This window comes from Amphiura filiformis, chromosome 11 (genome assembly GCF_039555335.1).
Source record: "Amphiura filiformis chromosome 11, Afil_fr2py, whole genome shotgun sequence".
In the NCBI taxonomy this organism is placed as follows: domain Eukaryota; kingdom Metazoa; phylum Echinodermata; class Ophiuroidea; order Amphilepidida; family Amphiuridae; genus Amphiura; species Amphiura filiformis.
The window spans coordinates 32,383,535-32,402,442 of record NC_092638.1 but is presented as its reverse complement, the minus strand read 5'-3'; the positions used below and the strand labels follow the sequence as shown (position 1 = coordinate 32,402,442).

At 34.1% G+C, this 18,908-nt stretch overlaps 2 protein-coding genes across 3 annotated transcripts in view; both read right to left on the bottom strand.

The window, feature by feature from the left end:
* LOC140164736 (polycystin-1-like) overlaps window positions 1-3,669 on the bottom strand; it is a 65,705-nt gene extending 62,036 nt beyond the window's left edge. For both annotated transcript variants that reach the window (XM_072188090.1, XM_072188092.1), the window contains exons 1-3: window positions 3,552-3,669; window positions 2,739-2,922; window positions 678-856 (exon numbers count right to left, since the gene is read on the bottom strand). In XM_072188090.1, the coding sequence (XP_072044191.1) occupies window positions 678-856; window positions 2,739-2,922 (363 nt within the window). In that variant the 5' untranslated portion in view covers window positions 3,552-3,669. The remainder of the gene's footprint in view (window positions 1-677; window positions 857-2,738; window positions 2,923-3,551) is intronic.
* LOC140164737 (uncharacterized) lies at window positions 3,666-14,357 on the bottom strand. Its single transcript, XM_072188093.1, has 4 exons — window positions 14,233-14,357; window positions 11,368-11,392; window positions 5,251-5,517; window positions 3,666-3,783 (listed from the first exon to the last, which is right to left on the bottom strand). Exons 2-4 carry the CDS (start codon window positions 11,390-11,392, stop codon window positions 3,710-3,712), a joined length of 366 nt encoding a protein of 121 aa, XP_072044194.1. The 5' UTR covers window positions 14,233-14,357; the 3' UTR covers window positions 3,666-3,709.
* Window positions 14,358-18,908: the final 4,551 nt, after the last annotated feature.

Here is an 18,908-nt window from a genome sequence, read left to right as displayed (position 1 = left end):
AATTAGTTATATCAGATTATTTTGTTCCGTCCAGCTTTCCAGAAACTGACTTAGGCCTACGCCTGAAATAATTGGAGGCCAAATCTTGACAGTTGTTAACATGTATCAAGTTGAAAGTTTGAAATTTACTACCGGCCTTTTCAACCTAAACGTTGATCAAATAGGACTGATTTGTTTACTAGTGACTTAATTATTGGCCCCTATACCGTAAAAATCGTTAATGTGCCTATTAACGAGTTGCTAGAAGAACGAATTTTTGGGGTAATTTGATACAAATTTCTATGTTAACAAACTAACCTAAAATTCGTTAACACTCTGTATACTTTCATTAATCTGCGAAATGTTCAAACTGTATAAAATTGAATCTTGCCAACCAGAAAAACTCACTTTGGTTAGATGGAATCACCGACGTTGTGGCCAAAACCTTTGGCCTTCAGCTGGGTGGATGATCTAGGGTCATCCGAGGAAAAAAAAACTTCGTCCTTGTCCGAGCTACTTAGGTACATAAAGCTTATTAACGATGTTTTACGGTACTTGTTTTGCAATTCTCAATTGCACCTTTACATTTTAGATTTCAGGGTGTTCTAGTAAGGCAAATTATCGAATGTTACTATATATATCAAGATTATGCAATTCGACCTTTAATTTCGTATCCTTTGAAATATTAGAATACTTACTAAAAGATCTAGTTGCCCGTCACCAACAACTGGTACGAAGACTTCAAACGCTATCACTCTCCCGGTGTTCAGGAATTCTGCCGCTGGGATGGCCCAGGCAACGTCTGATGCGAGGTCCGTTTGGAGGGATAGGTGGGCGTCAGATTGGGCACATGTTCCTGGACTTGAGAAGGTGGGTGCTAAGGAAATATAACAAATAATTTGATTTTAATTCAGTTATACTTGTTGGTGTTTAAAAAAACCAATGTGTATGAGTACACGATGAGAACGAATCAGTTTTGGCGAGAGAACAGGGTTAGTGTAGAGAATGGAGTTTGTGTGCAATGTATAATGGGAATGATTCCGTTATATCCCCTGATAATATCTAGAGGGCGAGATGGCCGAGCGGTTAAGGCGTTGCGCTGTCGGCCGGAATAATACGATCGTAGAGGGTTCGAGCCTTGGGCTTGCCTAAGTTGAGAATTTTCTTCCGCTCCCAAAATGTTTCTATAAGGTCGGAAATCCTACAATTATGTTCAGTTACTTTAGAGAATAAAACTGTACATTTTCTTCTGCCCCTCACCCCCCCCCCCATACACTGCTTAACACTTCCAGATATAGGTAGTGTGTAAACTTGCGACGTCTCGTGTTTCGGAAGTCACGTAAAGCTACTGGTTCCGTGTACAGGAAGAGTCAAACCCTGTGCACGTTAAGTGTCAGAGCTATTCGAAAAGAGAAGGGGGACCATCCCCGGTTCTGATATCTGCAATCAATCCTAGGTTCCAGGATCATGCATATAGCTAAACTGTACACGTTAAGCCCGGTCGACAATACTCAAATTTGAGGGATGCACGTATATAGGAAGAAGATAAAGCCCTTTAACCTACGAGTACAGTAGTATTGCATGGTATGCTGACTACCCCGCACTCCGAAGTTTATTAATATCTATTACGTAAAAAATACGGCAGAACATTTTTATTACTTTTGCATGCATCCAACTAAATATGCTATAACAAAATGTTTTTTGTGCGGTTATATACTGGCCATTAAAGTATCCTTACACTTGGAAAAATAATCACAATTTTAAAATCTAATCCTGCACATTATGACACCACATTGAACCCAATGTGACCTCAAGAAGTAAAGTTACAAACTGGCCTATATAGAGTTACAGTTACAGTTAGAGTTGTATTTTACAGTTAGAGTTTCTCAAAATATCTCTCTATCCCACTTCAACCAAATTTTCCATGTAATAGCTGTTTTATTTTCAACTGAAATACAGGGTGAGTAAAAAGATTGCAATAGGGCAAATAATCGATATTATGTTAAAACTGAAGTTTTCACAGTCTTTTATATTGCTATAAATGCTGACTCAATAGTCACATGCACATTGTGTGAAAAATGAAGATAATCGCATCTACCGCTTTTTTGTGTGTCTTTATTAGTACAATACCCAATTTAAATTTTTGTCCACGAGGCACCATACACTTTGAATGAGAACACACAATATGCTGTCTGTCCAATAGGGACTATGTCTAACTTACTAAATATTTTGTATTATTCTCCATGCAATTTGCACGCATTTCCCATTTAAATTATATTTAAAGTCCTTTACCTTACTGCACTTTTTAAACTAAAAATATGTTTGTTTCCTGAAGCGCGCATTTCGTTTTTGACGGCTTATTTTGCGCATTAGAATTTTTTTCACTTACAAAGGAAAAAAACCAAGACCCCCCCCCCAGGAAATCGCAAAAATAATATAAAACACTACTGGAGAAAACATTTACACATTACACAAACAAGCGTAGTAAAAAAACTACTGCAGAGACCATCACACATTTTTTGAATACTTTTTTAATCTACAGGTTGAAAGGGGACCATTCTTAAATATGACTTTTTGTGGGTGTCGGCGAGACCCACCGTAAAGTCCCATTCCAATTTGCAGGAAAAATGTTTTGTTTTTTTCATTTCAAGGCATGGATTAAAAAAAATAAAGATAAAAAACCGAATTTCGCATTTGACTTTTTAGACCTGCTACAGAAAACAAACCTTTTTTTGGCCTTAGATGGACATTTTACTTACATCCCAGAAACACTGAACGAGTCACGTCTCCTGCATTGATATCAAACGCTGCTTCTATATCGGAGCCCTCGTATATCGCAAGTGTGCACATGAAAGGCACGTTAAATGCGACAGCTAATGGACAGTCCATTTCAGCTCTATCCACTGCCATCTCAGCACGGACAACTGCTGCATCGAACGCCATCTGTAAATAACAATAAGCTTTTCAAAGTAATATAAGTTGCTAATGAAAGATTATCCCACCTTTCTAAAGCACGTCATACTGGGCTGTATATCATAGATTTGTCAGAATTTTGGTTTTGATCGCACCAAAAAGCACCATATTCACTGCGATTGCCATTTTTTCAAAATCAACGCATGAATAATTATGTCCATGTATGTGTATTAATGCCAATAACATACATAATACAAACAAGGTATTTTTTGCTTATAATGTAGGGTATGAGGGTGTGAGCGATTACTGAAATAAATACTGTATTTCGAATATTTTAAATGTCTCTTTACATTTTATAAAATGTAATGGCTGCACTGGCATGTTAGTTTTGTAAACCAAGAATTAATGATAAGCAAAACCAATGGACTTTTTGATACCACATGAGTCAATTCCACACACTTACTGGAAGACAATGTCCAAGTATAAAACCCCACTTAAAACCAAATAGTTCTTTCAACGAAGTGAAAAAAACCAAACCAATGTTACATTTTTCCCACGGCCAGATGGTGGATGATTTAAATCCTTACTACTCAGACTACTCGACAGGCAACATTTCTAATCATGTAATCATCAATTATATACAATAAATTCCTTCTCACCCCATTCAAATTTTCAGCGATAACGGTCACAAAATAATCTCCTGGTACGCCATAAGTATACGGTTGCTGTTCTATTGAAGGACCACCATCACCGTAATCGAACTTAAACGCAAGACTGGTCCCTTCTGTAGTAACTGGGGCTGACTTAGCTTCGCCAACTACGTAGGAGACAGAAGTCTCATTGTTGGCGAGCTGAACTGCTGCAGGAACAGTTGATACCTCGTAGACGATGCTATATAATGACAAATATTATGAATGACAAGTTTTATGGATGTCTTATTGGGGGGAGGGGGGCACTCAATTTTAGAATTGTCGGGTATCAACTTTAGAAGTGACTGGTATGTGCCTACCGATGTCGTGAAGAAGGGTCCTATCGGTACAAAACGTTGTTTTAAAAAAAAGTATTATTGGGTACAAAAATAAAATAAAAAGGGGGTTATTGGATATAACATTAATTTGGGTATGAAATTTCAACGGGTTATCGGGTAGAAAATTTTGAAAAAAAATGGAGCAAAATTCTTTTTCTTGTTCCGGATTTCCCAAATTTACAATACAAATTTGCTGAAATAGAATAGAAGCATTGAAAAGTTTCTGCATTATTTTGTCAATTTTTGTGGCATTCTGATGATGCGATTCTAAAAAAGGGGCCTATTGGTATAGCTGCACCCAAAAAAATGGGGGGTCATCGGGTATGACTTTTAAAAAAAGGGGGTTATCGGATATATTCGACTTCAAAAAAATGGGGCCTATAGGCACATACCGTCACTTCCCTGTGGAAGCTTTTGGAAATATCTTCCAAAGGGGAGTAGGTTTTTCAAATGTAATTGGTCAGGATGAATACCTATACACCCTCTGTATCATGGCTTTACCTATCTTCCACAACTGGAGTGAATATTTCAAATGGAAGTTGCCCAATTGTCTATTCAATTTGAAACTCATACTCCCTCTGTGGAAGACTTTAGCTAAATTTTCCACAGGGGGTGTGGACTTCAAATGGAATAACCCAATGAGCCTGTTGTACCTTCCCATCACTATGCTGGTACCCATTTATACACCTGGTGCTAGAGAGAACTAATTGTCTGTCAGTGTCCTTCGGTTATATTTATAAATACGCTTTTATAAATACGCACGTGACCACCTCCGCGCTGCCATTTCAGCTTATAGACAGTAAGTCTCGAAGTGACCTTCTACATAGCGAGTGATCTTCCTATACATTTGAATGCAACGCCGGAACAACATGAGACTGCTGTGCAGCAAAATTGTCTATTTTGTTCAACTTTGAGATTATATTGTAAAGGTTTCCGTTGTTGAATATTTTTTCCGTAATACTTTCAAAATGTTGTTTTTGATAACATATTACAAATTCGGAATTGCCAAATGTGTAATAATTTTGCAATTCAATTAGTACTTAAATTTGATGATATTTACAGATTCCCTATCCTTTTCTGTATAGTGGTCAATGCATGAGGATTTGATCACGCTTGCTGGTCTCGGTATGTCGTGCCCATGGGCCACGTGCGTATTTATAAAAGCGCATTTATAAATATAACCGAAGTACACTGTCTAAGGGCACAACACGAGGATTCGAACCAGAGTCAGAGCCCATACCGCAGACTTCACAAGTGAATAATATCGCACTGTAAACATTAATGTATAGGCAACAGTACGATGTACGTAAAACATTGTCAGGTTTGCTCACCTGTAATCGGAGGTGCCACAAATTTCCGTATTATCTCTGTACAAGGAGATGCGCAGTTAGTGTCATCAGGTTCAAGGTCAGCATCAACATATTTGTTTTGAGAGCAAAGACATGATCTTCCTTCTAAGGAGGCATAGTTAGACTTTAGTGCGGTACAAGCTGATAAACATGCATATATGGTTAAGGCATCGGGGTCGTAGTCACCAGCAGAGTGTAGGAATACTGGGTTACCTTTGTCTATTTTATAACATCCAAGTGGTGAAGGAGCTAAAGATAAAAGAAAATAGAGAATCACATAATTGGTATACAATATAAAGATAACATGTTTTATATTCCATCAAACAAACAATAGAATTTGCATAACAAAGCTATACGGAGGAGGTCCAACTAAAAGTTAAAGCCCAATACTTGTTACACCCCTTTACTACAAAAGTCATCAAATATAAAGCAAAAAATTCAAGGGTTTACTGCTCTCACAAAATAAGCATAATAAAGATGACGAATGAAGTTAATCTTTCTGAGATATTCTAGATTTGAAATCCTTATTTTCTACCCTTTAAAGTCATACATGTTAGGATGGCTCCTTGCTTCTTTAGAATATTTATTAACGTAGGATAATTTATCTCTTTATGAATAAAACCTTAAGGGATCGGTCCACCACCTTTGCACAGTATTTTTGGTGGGGTCTGAGAGCACATCAGACACACCAAAATTGCATTATAAATACGAGGAATGTTCTTCTGATATTAAATAATTTTGATTTTTTGAAATTCGCAATATCATACAAATTTTGTGGCAAATTAAATTATTAAAATCTGATATTTGTTGTTGATTTTTAAAATAACAGTCCTCGAGAAAACTTTCGACACCAGGAGCATGCATATACACTACTCCTCTATTCGCCAAACGCCAAGAGTTTCTAGAATGCTGTTAAAATAAGAAAATTTTAATGCTAATTTATTGCACATTCTAGGGAAGCGTGGTTACCTTTTTGAAATAACCGAGTGAGAGGGTTTTCAATAAAATATTTTTCCTGTCAAAACTGAAGCCTCCTCTGTATAAAAGAAAATATGAATATTAACTGCACATCATATATAACGATTCGTGATACCCAATTGTGGCACATTTGATGTCGTTTATGAGGCAGAGAATTTTATTTCAATTTTATATACGCCAAAATATTTTTTTAATTGAGCGAGAATGGCGAGAGAAAAAACGTTGAAAGTTCCATGTAAAAATTACATTAGACCCCGCCAAAGATTACTGTTTCGTTTTTATGGTAATCTAATCTTTTATTTTCTGAAATAAAATTATGGGTCTAATGTGGATTTATTGTATAAATGATGAAACCATCGACGTGTATACAAGAAGCTACAAGAAAAATGGTAGGCCACATACTGACCGACATGTACGGCGAGTAGCCACGTGCGAGTCAAACTCGATGTAATGTATGAAAAAACTATTGTGCCTGCACGTATAGGCTCATTTATTGTCGGATTTCTGTATATAGAACACGCAGTTATCAAATTGAGCGCTATTAATGCACATTAATGTTTTTAAACAAATAAAATTCCAAAATATGGTACGTTTTCTGTCTTTGCTTGTCACGTGGTATGTTGAAATAATGAAGTTGCGATTATATGTTTATTTTCACGATGACACCTTGTGGCCGAGCGGTCTAAGGCGCTGGTGATATGTCGATACTGTATAGGCCTACATGATAGCGGCTCAGTGCAGCGTGGGTTCGAGCCTCGCCGGCGCCTCTGTCGAAATAAATTTCCTTTTTTTTAAAAATTTCATATTATGTTAGGGAAATGTGGCTGGGAGAATGTATGTATGGCGAAGAGTGGTGTGCATATACACAATACTTCCAATGTATTTCATGACAAGGCTTTTCAAGTGCGTCACGAATATATATTAATTTGCAGTTAATTAAAAACACTACATGTAGATCGATCTAAAATGGTGTATTATGTGGGACATAATACAATTGATTTTTTCAACATTAACTAATGAAAAGTACTCTTTTTAAAGAACGCAGCAAGTAGTGATTATATACATGCAATATTTCTTACATTTTCAAGTATTCGTTTCATCTAGTTTTCTTGTGTTCATTTGGCTCTTCCCGTTGAAATCCACACCCCCCCTCACAGGCGTGACCTTAATCTTCCACACATGGAATGTGAATTTCAAATGAGGTTACCAAAATTAGTGACTCCGTTTGAAATTTACACCCGACCTATCATATATTAGATTTAAAATTAAATCTTAGAAATTTAAATCAAATCTTTAAGATTTAAAATTAAAATCTATAAGATTAATTCTAAATCTGAAATTGATTTGTCCCAAATTACAATCCTAAGGATTCATTTTTAAATCCTTGTAATTTAGAGTGTAATCTAAGTTTTTAGAAAACATATGGTTACTTGTATTCATGCTTGTACCACGTAAACTTGATTGGTATTGGTTTATAGTACAGTTATCATCAAGGAGAAAACGAAGTAAGTTTGTAATAACTCTTTATTTACTTTAAAATTAATACTGAGGCGAAGCGTCCGTGAAAGGGAAATCCCTTTGTCAAATCCCTTAGACGTAACATAAGTAAGTAACATAAGTAATACATTTATTTCCATATTACTATTGCTCATGAATTTAACGTAAGAAAACAAAACTTTCATATAAATAATTTTCTACTACGAGAACAAAGTTAGAAAGTGGATAATTTTGTGCCTTTAATTTGTTTATGTTCTTGGCGTATAATAGATAAATGTGACGTGTCATGTCAAAAGGAGACACTTTTGGGCAGGATCGTAAATGGAGAAATAGCCAAAAATCTGCCCGGGTGATTTTTTTCACAATTTGGGTTTATTGCGAATTTGTGATGTTATTAATGTTAAAAATATTGTCTGATAGTTTCAGACCGGAATATAACTGGCATCTTGTATTTTTTGAGACATTTTTCAAGGTAATTCATACTCTCAACATTGTCAATAGTATTTTTAAAGGACGATATCTCAATTTTGAATTTTATAATACCATAACTTACAAACTCAATATCTTCGCTTAGGAATGTCCGATTTCATTGGGGAAAACGGCGTTGTAGAGCACATTGTCTCTCTATTTAAGATATGTAAAAACCTCAAAATTGATAACCTGCCCAAAAGTGTCTCCTTTTGACATGACACGTCACAAATACTTTCTTGAATGTTGTCGTAATCTTACAGATCTGATCTGTATTTTTAAACTTGTTTATTTCTATTCAGATATCATTACATCTTAAATACCACTAATCTAATTAGAGCAAGGTAGTGTTTGAAAAAAGAGGAGGACTATTTTCTTGCATGGCATCTGAAAAAAGGTGCTTAAGGTGGTACTACACCCTCTGATAAATTTTGTAACTAATTTTGCATTTTTCTCAAAAATAACTGCACATTGGTAACAAAAGTTATGTATATTATAGGGGCAAGGAATCCAATTACTTCACTGAAATGTTAGTGATTCAAGACAAGTGGTTCATTATATATATATTAAGAAATGAGGTACATTCTAGCTGTACCTCTTTTCTTATCATAAATAACGTACAGCTTGTCTTGAGTCTTGAAATTCCAGTGTAGTAACTGGATTTCTTGCCCTATAATATACATAACTTTTGTTACCAGTGTGTTATTAAATGAAAAATAGTCAAAAATTTATCAAGTGATGTAGTACCACCTTAAAAATCACTGAAATAATACCAAGCTGTATAGCCAAAGATGTGCTAATTTCAGAGTAACATACAGAAATAACATGATTTCTACCATTATAAAACATCTTTTCACTGTGAGAGTTCCATGTATGTGCAAATCGAGCTTGAAATTACCTATTTTTTCCCATTGCAAATTGTGTTATAGAAAATAGTGTTATTGTATCTAATACCCACCCGCAATTCTTATTTATGGAAAAACAGTGGGTGTGTTTTACGTTCACTCAGAAATATATATGAGCATGTTTATCATGAGCTCTAACAAAAAAAAAAAAAATAATAATAATTAATTAATTAATTAATGAATTGACTAATAAATAAATAAATTAATTAATTAAATAAAAACAAATAAATAAATAAATAAATAAATAAATAAATAAATAAATAAATAAATAAAATAATTAATTAATTAATTAATTAATTAATTTATAAAAAAAATAAATGTGTCGTTTTTCGTTTGTTTTCCTAGATGCGCGCAGCACGATAACTATATCAATGAATTTTACGAAATTATGTACAAACTCGCTTGATATGGGCTATTCCAGTTGAATTCCATACACCCCCTATGAAGATATGCCTTTAAATTTCAAATAGAGTCAGCTATCTAGGTAGCCTCCATTCGAAAATTCACACGGCCTGTGTGGAAGATGAAGTCATATCTTTAAAAACATAAAATATTATGCCGTCACGCCCTTTTGTTTTTGTTTTTACTCTGAAAGAAAAATGTGATTGTATTTTGTTTTGTTACAGCTTTTAACTAAACCAAATAATGACCTATATTTGAAACACTTGTTGTGGCAAAAATACTAGACCTTCAATTTCAGATGTATGCTTATTTGACACAATTTTAGATTTTGAACAAGACAGCTTTCTCTTAATTGGTTTCCCTTTCTTATTTTCAAATTGCCGGACTGTATTATTGATATCTAAATAAAAATAAAAATAGGTTCCCACTTGTAAGACAAAACACATGGCTTCGATGTTTTGCCCAATATATAAAGTGTAGCTTGGAGGTAAAAATCATTACAATTATGGATTTTAGTTAGGAATATATCGATCCTATCACGACATTTATACCGATTATTACTAGCTGTAAGGACATAATTAAGACGTGGTATAATTAAAAGTATCGACGCGTTGTGCCAGACACGTAATATATTGCAATATTACTCTAAATTACCGACTCTCGCTATGTGAATGACGTCTTAAAGTACACAATGGAGCTCGCAGGTTCTTTGGAAAACGAAACAAATATTGAACGACTATTGGGAAAGTAACCAAACCACTGCCGATAATGTCTAATTAAAGTCTTAATTATTTTAATGAATATTGCTACAGGGAATGCAGAATGCGGATGATCAATTTCTTTCTGCTCAGAGTAAAGTGCAATTTGGATCTAAATGACGCGTTTATTTTTCCTTTAAATTCAGTACGTTGACATTTTTTACTGTAACTGGATACATGTTAATCATATATAATAATAATAATAATAATAATAATAATAATAATAATAATAATAATAATAATAATAATAATAATAATAAAAGTGATAATAGTAATAATAATATACGACATTAATAATATTAATAATACAAATAATAAAATTTACCAATAAATATATCAAGATTGAATGTCAAATGCGAATCTGGAACCAGACTTTGGTTCAAAGATAATGTATGTATGAGGGTAAAATAACTGTTTCTGATCGGTGGTAATTTTTGTAAAGTAATCACAATTTTCATGTGAAAAATATTCTCAAGATTCTTCTTAAAATTCAATTTACATTACATTACAAAACAAAAATAAATAAATAAATAAATAAAAGTCAAGCTTTACAACTCGATCAGCTTGATCTATTAAAGGAGCATTTCGTGATCCACAGCCCCATCTCCCCTCCCCATTTCTCGAATAAAAAGATTTTTATACCACTAGAAACTTCTGGATACATAAAGTTTATGTACCAAAAATTCTTGCAGATTAATTCGTTTAGCAAAAACATAGTCAAATTTTTTAAAATTTCATTAGGGCATACCAGAACGTTATTTAAGGCCTCGTATCCATAGGCTGTTCCCTTGTGGCGTGTGCCCTTGTTCCGTGTTTACTTTTTCCCATGTGACCTGTCACACAGACAACGAACCTTTGTTTTGTTTAGTGGCCGCTACGGTTCGTTGTCTGTGTGGCAGGTCACATGGGAAAAAGTAAACACGGACAAGGGCACACGCCACAAGGGAACAGCCTATGGATACGAGGCCTAATGCAACAATGACCTATAGCAGTACAATACACGTAATCATGCATAAACGCAAAATCAGAATAAAAACAGGATCACGAAATAATCCTTTAAGTAAAACAAGTATTTTGTTTAGGCTACTTACTTGGCTGTGCTACAGACGTCGTCATCTGTAAATAACAAAAAAAGTAATGATTACTCACGATGTTAAATAAAAAAAAATGCTGCAAATTTTAACCATGTTAAATAGTTTTATAAAATAAATCAAGTGTGAATTAATTTATTAGTTAAAAGACACTATCAGTCAATACAGTCACGTCTACGACTACTTAATGCAATCATTTTTGCTACCAAAATGCGTGTAAAACACAAAGAACAACATTTTTCTCTAGCTCTCTACATATTCGTGGTTTTCCAGGTTTTTAATTAATTTTAGCGTTGCACGTGGTATTGTTGTCATCATAGTGTTACAGAGTTCGTATACAATTAACTAATTTAAAAACAGCACTACCATGACCATCATACACAATTTGAATTAATTATGATCCGATGAATCGATGAGTGGTCAGATATTAAAGCCTATTAAGGGGTGGGGTATGAACGTTTGGACGGTATTTATTGTGGGAAATTAGAGCACATCAGACATATCGAATTGCATTCTGAATACGAAGAATGTCCTTCTGATATCAAATAATTTTGATTTTTTGAAATTCACAATGTAATACACATTTTATGGCAAATGATTAAAAACTGATATTTTTGATATTTAACAGTACTCGAAGTAAACTTTATAAATCTAATGATTTATACTTAAAGTGTATGTAGGTGGGATGAAAAGCCGATGATCAATTGAAAATTTTGACCTTTCGTATTGAACATATGATTTTTTCCCCAAAACACACACACAAAAAAAAAATAGGTCTTTTGGGAAAAAATCCATATCTTCAATATGAAAGGTCAAAATTTTCAATTGATCGTCGGCTTTTCCTTCCAGCTACATACACTTTAAGAATATATCATTAGATTTATAAAATTTACTTCGAGGACTGTTACATATCAAAATGTGAAAAATATCAAATTTTAATAATTTGTCATAAAATTTGTATTATATCGTGAATTTCAAAAATTAAAATTATTTGATATCAGAAAGACATTCTTCGTATTCAGAATGCAATTCGATATGTCTAATGTGCTCTCATGTCCCACAAAAAATACTGTCGAAACGCTCAAAACGCTCATTCCAGACCCCTTAACTAGTTCAACCGTTAATTTTTCAGGTCTATCAAAAAAGGTTAAAAGAGTACATTTCGTGATCCTAGCATACTCTTTTTATGACATTTTTCAATAGATATTCACGAAAAAGACTTATTCCCAAAATTTCAATTGATTACGATTTTGCGTTTGAGAGTTTTTGCAGTCCAGTCAATCTAAACAAATTAGTGGTGTCACTCACCACTAATTGCAACAGATTTTTTTTCACTTTTATACATTTTAGAGATGTCCACTGAACATCGTACCAAAAATATACTAAAATATACTTGGTGGAAAGGTAGTTTTTGGCGGGAAAAGGTCATACAGGGGTCAAATTTCAAAATTGCTTTAATCTTTTTAAAAACTATACCAAAGCATTCCTCTAGTCTTAAGGATTCAGAAAAAAGTATAGTTTGTCATATTTGTGATCTCCTTAAAAATGGTCTCAATGTGTTCGTCCTTTAAAAACACTCCATATCTTGGATGCTTCTATTTACCCCGACCTAGTTTTCGATGTTACGCATGTAATTAAACAACCTAAACAGTGCAAATATTCTTTAAATGAATTATGTTTGCAAGCCTAACAATTTGAGACCATTTTGGTTAAAATCAGACAATTTTTAGTTTTTTGACCTCGGTTGAACCCAACATTTGACCTTTGACCTTTTCGATTATAACTCAAGAACCGTACGTCACAGGTATGGCAAACTATATTTTTTTATGAATCCTTATGACTAGAGGAATAATTTGGTATAGTTTTTAAAATGATTGGAGCGATTTTGAAATTTGACCCCTGTATGACCTTTTCCCGCCAAAAACTACCTTTCCACCAAGTATATTTTAGTATACTTTTTGTATGCTGTTCAGGGTACATCTCTGACATTCATAGGAGTGAAAAAAAATCTGTTGCAATTAGTGGTGAGTCAAAACCCACTTCATGCACTGCAAAATTGTTATCACTAGAGTTTCAACTGCCACTTTACTTTTCAAATCCCATTGAATTCTGTTCTAAAATTGTGTGGGTGTGTCATTATTACTTGGTCGATTTCAGAACAAAGGTGATGTATGCACAAAGGATAATTCACACCTTCTGTAGATAACATAAAATGTGAAATCGACCAACATTTTGAATGTGTTTTTATTGTAAATATATCTGTCCAAATTCAAATTAACCATGCACGTGCAGCACGTCTATGCAGTGGGCGAGTAGTGGTGTCATGTTCACTCACACAGCTATGCTAACGGCAAGTTAACACCGTGGAATGTTGGGTAGTGCTTAAATCATCCTATGGTGCATTATACTGCTATATAGACAATGTATTTTAATTTCGTACCAGAACGTAATTCAAATTTCACAATATTTTTGCTGAACGAATCAATCTGCAAGAATTTTTTTGCACATAAACAATATATAACCAGAGGTTTCCAATGGTATAAAAATCTCAACATTTGTTGAGAAAAGAGGGGATGATGTTGTGGATGCCCTTTTAAGTAGCGTATTACATAACAATAATAAGATACAATTGTCAAAATTGCATATGATGTACAAGAGACCTCAAAAAGAGTCTACAATTTTACAGGTCCCAATTTACACAACTTTGTTGATCTGGTTATAAATAATCTAAAATCATACGCAACAAAATCTGTTTAACTTGAATACTATACTGTATTCAATAACAGCAACAATCAATAATAAAACAATAATAGAAATATAATGACAATAAAATGATAATGATAATAATAATGACAATAAACTTACCCAAGCAAACGAAAGCAGCAAAATAAGACATATAGGTCCCGGTGTTGTTCCATTGTTACAAATATTATCCAAAAATATTAATTCCAATCATAGCTTTATGCGTATACTAAACGTCTTCATCTTGCTAAGAAATTTCAGAAACTATCGATATGGGCAATGCGTGCGTGCCTACAGCAGAGAATAATTGTCCATTAATCTCTGAAGCAAAAGTCATATCTCGCTATTTCTCTATCAGTACAGCATGATGAGAAATATTGATACTGCGTATGAGGTGGAAGTTTTAATTAATGCGCATACACTAAGATATTTTTAATTAGTGTTCAAGCGCTGAGACGGTGGAATTGGTTTTGAAATAAATCGAACTTGGAAAATCGTTATTTACATACAGCATATATACATTGAGCTGCACATTGGTAAACATGTTTTGAGCATTTCAAAGCCACAATGAAATAGGGGAGTAAATAAAACGGGGACCCCGAAAACGGGGACCCCGAAAACGGGGACCCCTTAAAATCACCCCATAAAGTTACTGACAAATTTGGATGTGTGGTGCGTCATGGTCTTCCGATCCCCAACTCACATTTGTAGTATAGTAGTAGTATCCCAGCAAACACAAAAACGTTTTAAAAACGTTTTAAATAAGTTATATTTTGGCTTTTGGTTTAGGTAAAAACGTTTTAATAACATTAAAATGTCGGGTTATATAAAGGTCATGATAACGTTTTAAAACGTTTTGTACGAAAACACACTAAAACAATATTTTTTAAATGTTTTTAAAAATGTTATTGTAAACTATTTTTGCAAACATTTTTGCCAAATATTGTGTCAATACTTAAATAACATTATGTTAAAATATTTGAACCCAGCAAACACAGAAATGTTCTTAAAATGTTTTTTTTAAAACCTTTTAATAACATTTAAATGTCGGGTTATATAAAGGTCATGAAAACGCTTTTAAAACGTTATTGAAAATATTTTGGGCAAACATTTTTCGCAAAATATTTTTTCAAACCCAAAATAACATTCTGTTTAGAATGTTTTGTATCAAGTTTTCAAGAATGTTTTTGGAATGTTATTAAAACGTTTTTATACCCTTTATATAACCCGACATTTAAACGTTTTTTGTAAAACATTTTTGTTTGCTGAGCAGTAGATTATCAAAAATGTTTTTAAGGTTATGAAAACGTTTTATACTCTTAATATACCCTTTATATAACCCGACATTTAAACGTTTTCTGACAACCTTTTATAACCTTTTGCGAATGATGTCGAAAACGTTTTGTGTTTGCTGGGATACCGGTATCCATGGTGAATCGGAGGATGGTGAATATATTAACGAGATTTGGAGACCCATCAGTCCTAAAATGAAGAGAAAAAATAGGGGTCCCTGTTTTAGGGGTCCCCGTTTTACAGATTACCCTGGGTCAATCTGCAAAACGGGGATCCCAAAAACGGAGACCCCTAGAAATTTGTCAGTAGCTTTATCGGTTGATTTTAAGGGGTCCCCGTTTTTGGGGTCCCCGTTTTACAGATGACCCTAGGTCAATCTGTAAAACGGGGACTCTAAAAACGGGGACCCCAACATTTTGTATATTGGACAAATATATAAGAAGTGCTTACTACTTTCATAAATTATATTTGTAATATTAGTATATCCATGGGGAATATATTGGCGACATTTGGAGACTCATCAGTCCTAAAATATGGGGGTCCCCGTTTTTGGGGTCCTCGTTTTACAGATTACCCTGGGTCAATCTGTAAAACGGGGACCCCAAAGTTGAAAAACGGGGACCCCTAGAAATTTGACAGTAACTTTATGGGGTGATTTTAAGGGGTCCCCGTTTTCGGGGTCCCCGTTTTTTGGGTCCCCTTTTTCGGGGTCCCCGTTTTATATACTCCCATGAAATAGTGTATGTTATTGCGTGATTAAACGGGGACCCTAAAAACGGGGACCCCAACATTTTGTATATTGGACAAATATATAAGAAGTATGTAATGCAATATCTTATATTGGACAAATATATATTACATTTCTGATGATATGCTCAGTTGATACAAATTATTATTATCCTTTGTAAATTTTCATAATGTTGTTCTCATTTTTGATATTTCATTATCAGTATTATTATGGTGCCATACCTTTCACCATTACCCATTTGCCATAGTATAAATGATTCCCATCTTTTATGTTTGTTGAAGTACAATAAAAGCATGTTGGCATGGCACAGGATGCCTGTAACATGGAAACATCTCCACCCCCACCCTCATATATACTTAATCTGAAGTAAGTTGTAAGCTATTATGAATTCATTATTATAATTAGTTTATTTTGATTTGTTTTGTACACATGATTGATGAATTGCATACAGGTGGTGTCTACTGTCTTTGATATTTGCCCCACTTGTACGATGTTTTGCCCTCTGTTCCTGTGCTTCTCCTTCTCAACTTAGGTGAATTATTAGATCCAGAGTGCAAGTAGGCCTATACTCATTGTCTTTAAAATTACATAATAATATCAAATATCGCCCCCTTTGTGCTGCTTTGTGAAAAAACGAGAGCATTTTCAGCGTAAATGTGAATAAATAGCCAAATTTGCAATCCAATACCTTGGTATACGTGAATTGCATTCTGGGTAGGCAAGCAACAACAACCATTTCCGTTCGTATGACGAATTTAATGCTGACATGCTGTACAATCAATGCCCGGCCCGTATTGAACGAAAAATATTTGTTTTTTTCGTACCGTTTCAGAAAAAAGGAAACAAAATATATTTCCCCTTGCAATATGTACATTTCAAATGAATATAAAAAAGTTTGGGTTAAAAATGGAGAGGAAAAAAAACCATTCCGATACCGGATTTTGAACCGGGTACCTCTCGGGTAGAAACATGAAGCGCGCGCTAACCGACTGAGCTAATCGGCCCGCTGCCCCCATCGTGGAAATTTTATAATTAAATACGGCACACCGTCTAGACGCGTCTCCTCAGCAGTTAGTGTGGTTCGCTTTTTTCACAGAATGTGTATGACGCGAAACCAAAGTACGGTAGCTGTTGAGGAGACTGATATTTCAAGCTATTTCGTTCATAATTCCCGGCCCAGAAATCCAAAGTATTTCCATTGTTTACAAACCGGTAGCCTGTAAAAGCCGCTGTGTTTCATGATTTCTCCGGAAATACATCGACCTGGAGCGTCAAATTTCAGGATAGTACTGAGAAAGATAGTATGTATTATGTGATACCAAAACCTCATCAACAATGAAAAAAATCGGGGGATGATGCTGTCGATCGGGTTACGGACCTTTAAGCTGTTCAGCCTATTAATATTTACTGTACTTAATTATATATGACAGTATCTTACATTACTGATGATATGCTCAGTTGATACTAATTCATGTTATTGGGTTATATTGATAGGCATCTGCACTTCCTAATTGTTCTTTCATTATTCTATATATTTATGTTCATGACATGTTGAGTATCATGATCATGTTGAAGTATATTTTTTGTATTAGCCAACATGCAGCCATTACCGTAAGGGATCTAGAATGAGCGTTTATGGCGTTTCGCCAGTATTTTTTGTGGGACATGAGAGCACCTCAGACGTATCGAATTGCATTCTGAATACGAAGCATGTCTTTCTGATATCAAATAATTTTCATTTTTGAAATTCACGATATAATACAAATTTTTTATGACAAATTATCAAAATTTGATATTTTTCAAATTTTTGATATATAACAGTCCTCGAAGTAAATTTTATAAATCTAATGATATATTCTTTAAGTGTATGTAGCTAGGAGTAAAAGCCGACGATCAATTGAAAATTTTGACCTTTTATATTGAAGATATGGATTTTTTTTCCCAAAAGACCTAATTTGTTTTGGTGTTTTGGGAAAAAAATCCATATCTTCAATACGAAAGGTCAAAATTTTCAATTGATCATCGGCTTTTCATCCCACCTACATACACTTTAAGTATAAATCATCAGATTTATAAATTTTACTTCGAGTACTGTTAAATATCAAAAATATCAATTTTTAATGATTTGCCATAAAATGTGTATTACATTGCGAATTTCAAAAAATCAAAATTATTTGATATCAGAAGGACATTCTTCGTATTCAGAATGCAATTCGATATGTCTGATGTGCTCTAATGTCCCACAATAAATACTGTCCAAACGTTCATACCCCTTCCTTAAGTCAATAATCAATGAAATTGCCCCGGCACTCTCTCACATATTCAATAGGTCTTTACTCACGGGTATTGTTCCATCACAACTAAAAATTGCTAAAGTAAATCCTATCTTTAAATCGAAGGATAATCAAACTATAGGCCTATTTTCAATTCTGCCATGCATTTCAAAAATCACGTATAATCGGCTCCTAGACTTTATAACAAAAAATTACATTTTAAGCCCTCATCAATATGGTTTTATGCCACAAAGGTCCACTTACATGGCTATCAACGATCTTTACTGCAGAATTACCAGCGATCTGGATGATAAACAAGACTGCCTTGTCATATTCCTTGACCTAAGTAAGGATTTTGATACCCTATTAAAACGACGCCTTCTTGTTAGATGAACTCAATGATTACGGTATCAGGGGCCTTGATAACTCTTGGATCAAAAATTATCTTTTGGGTAGAAAACAATTATGTCGTCTCGTCTGTGGAG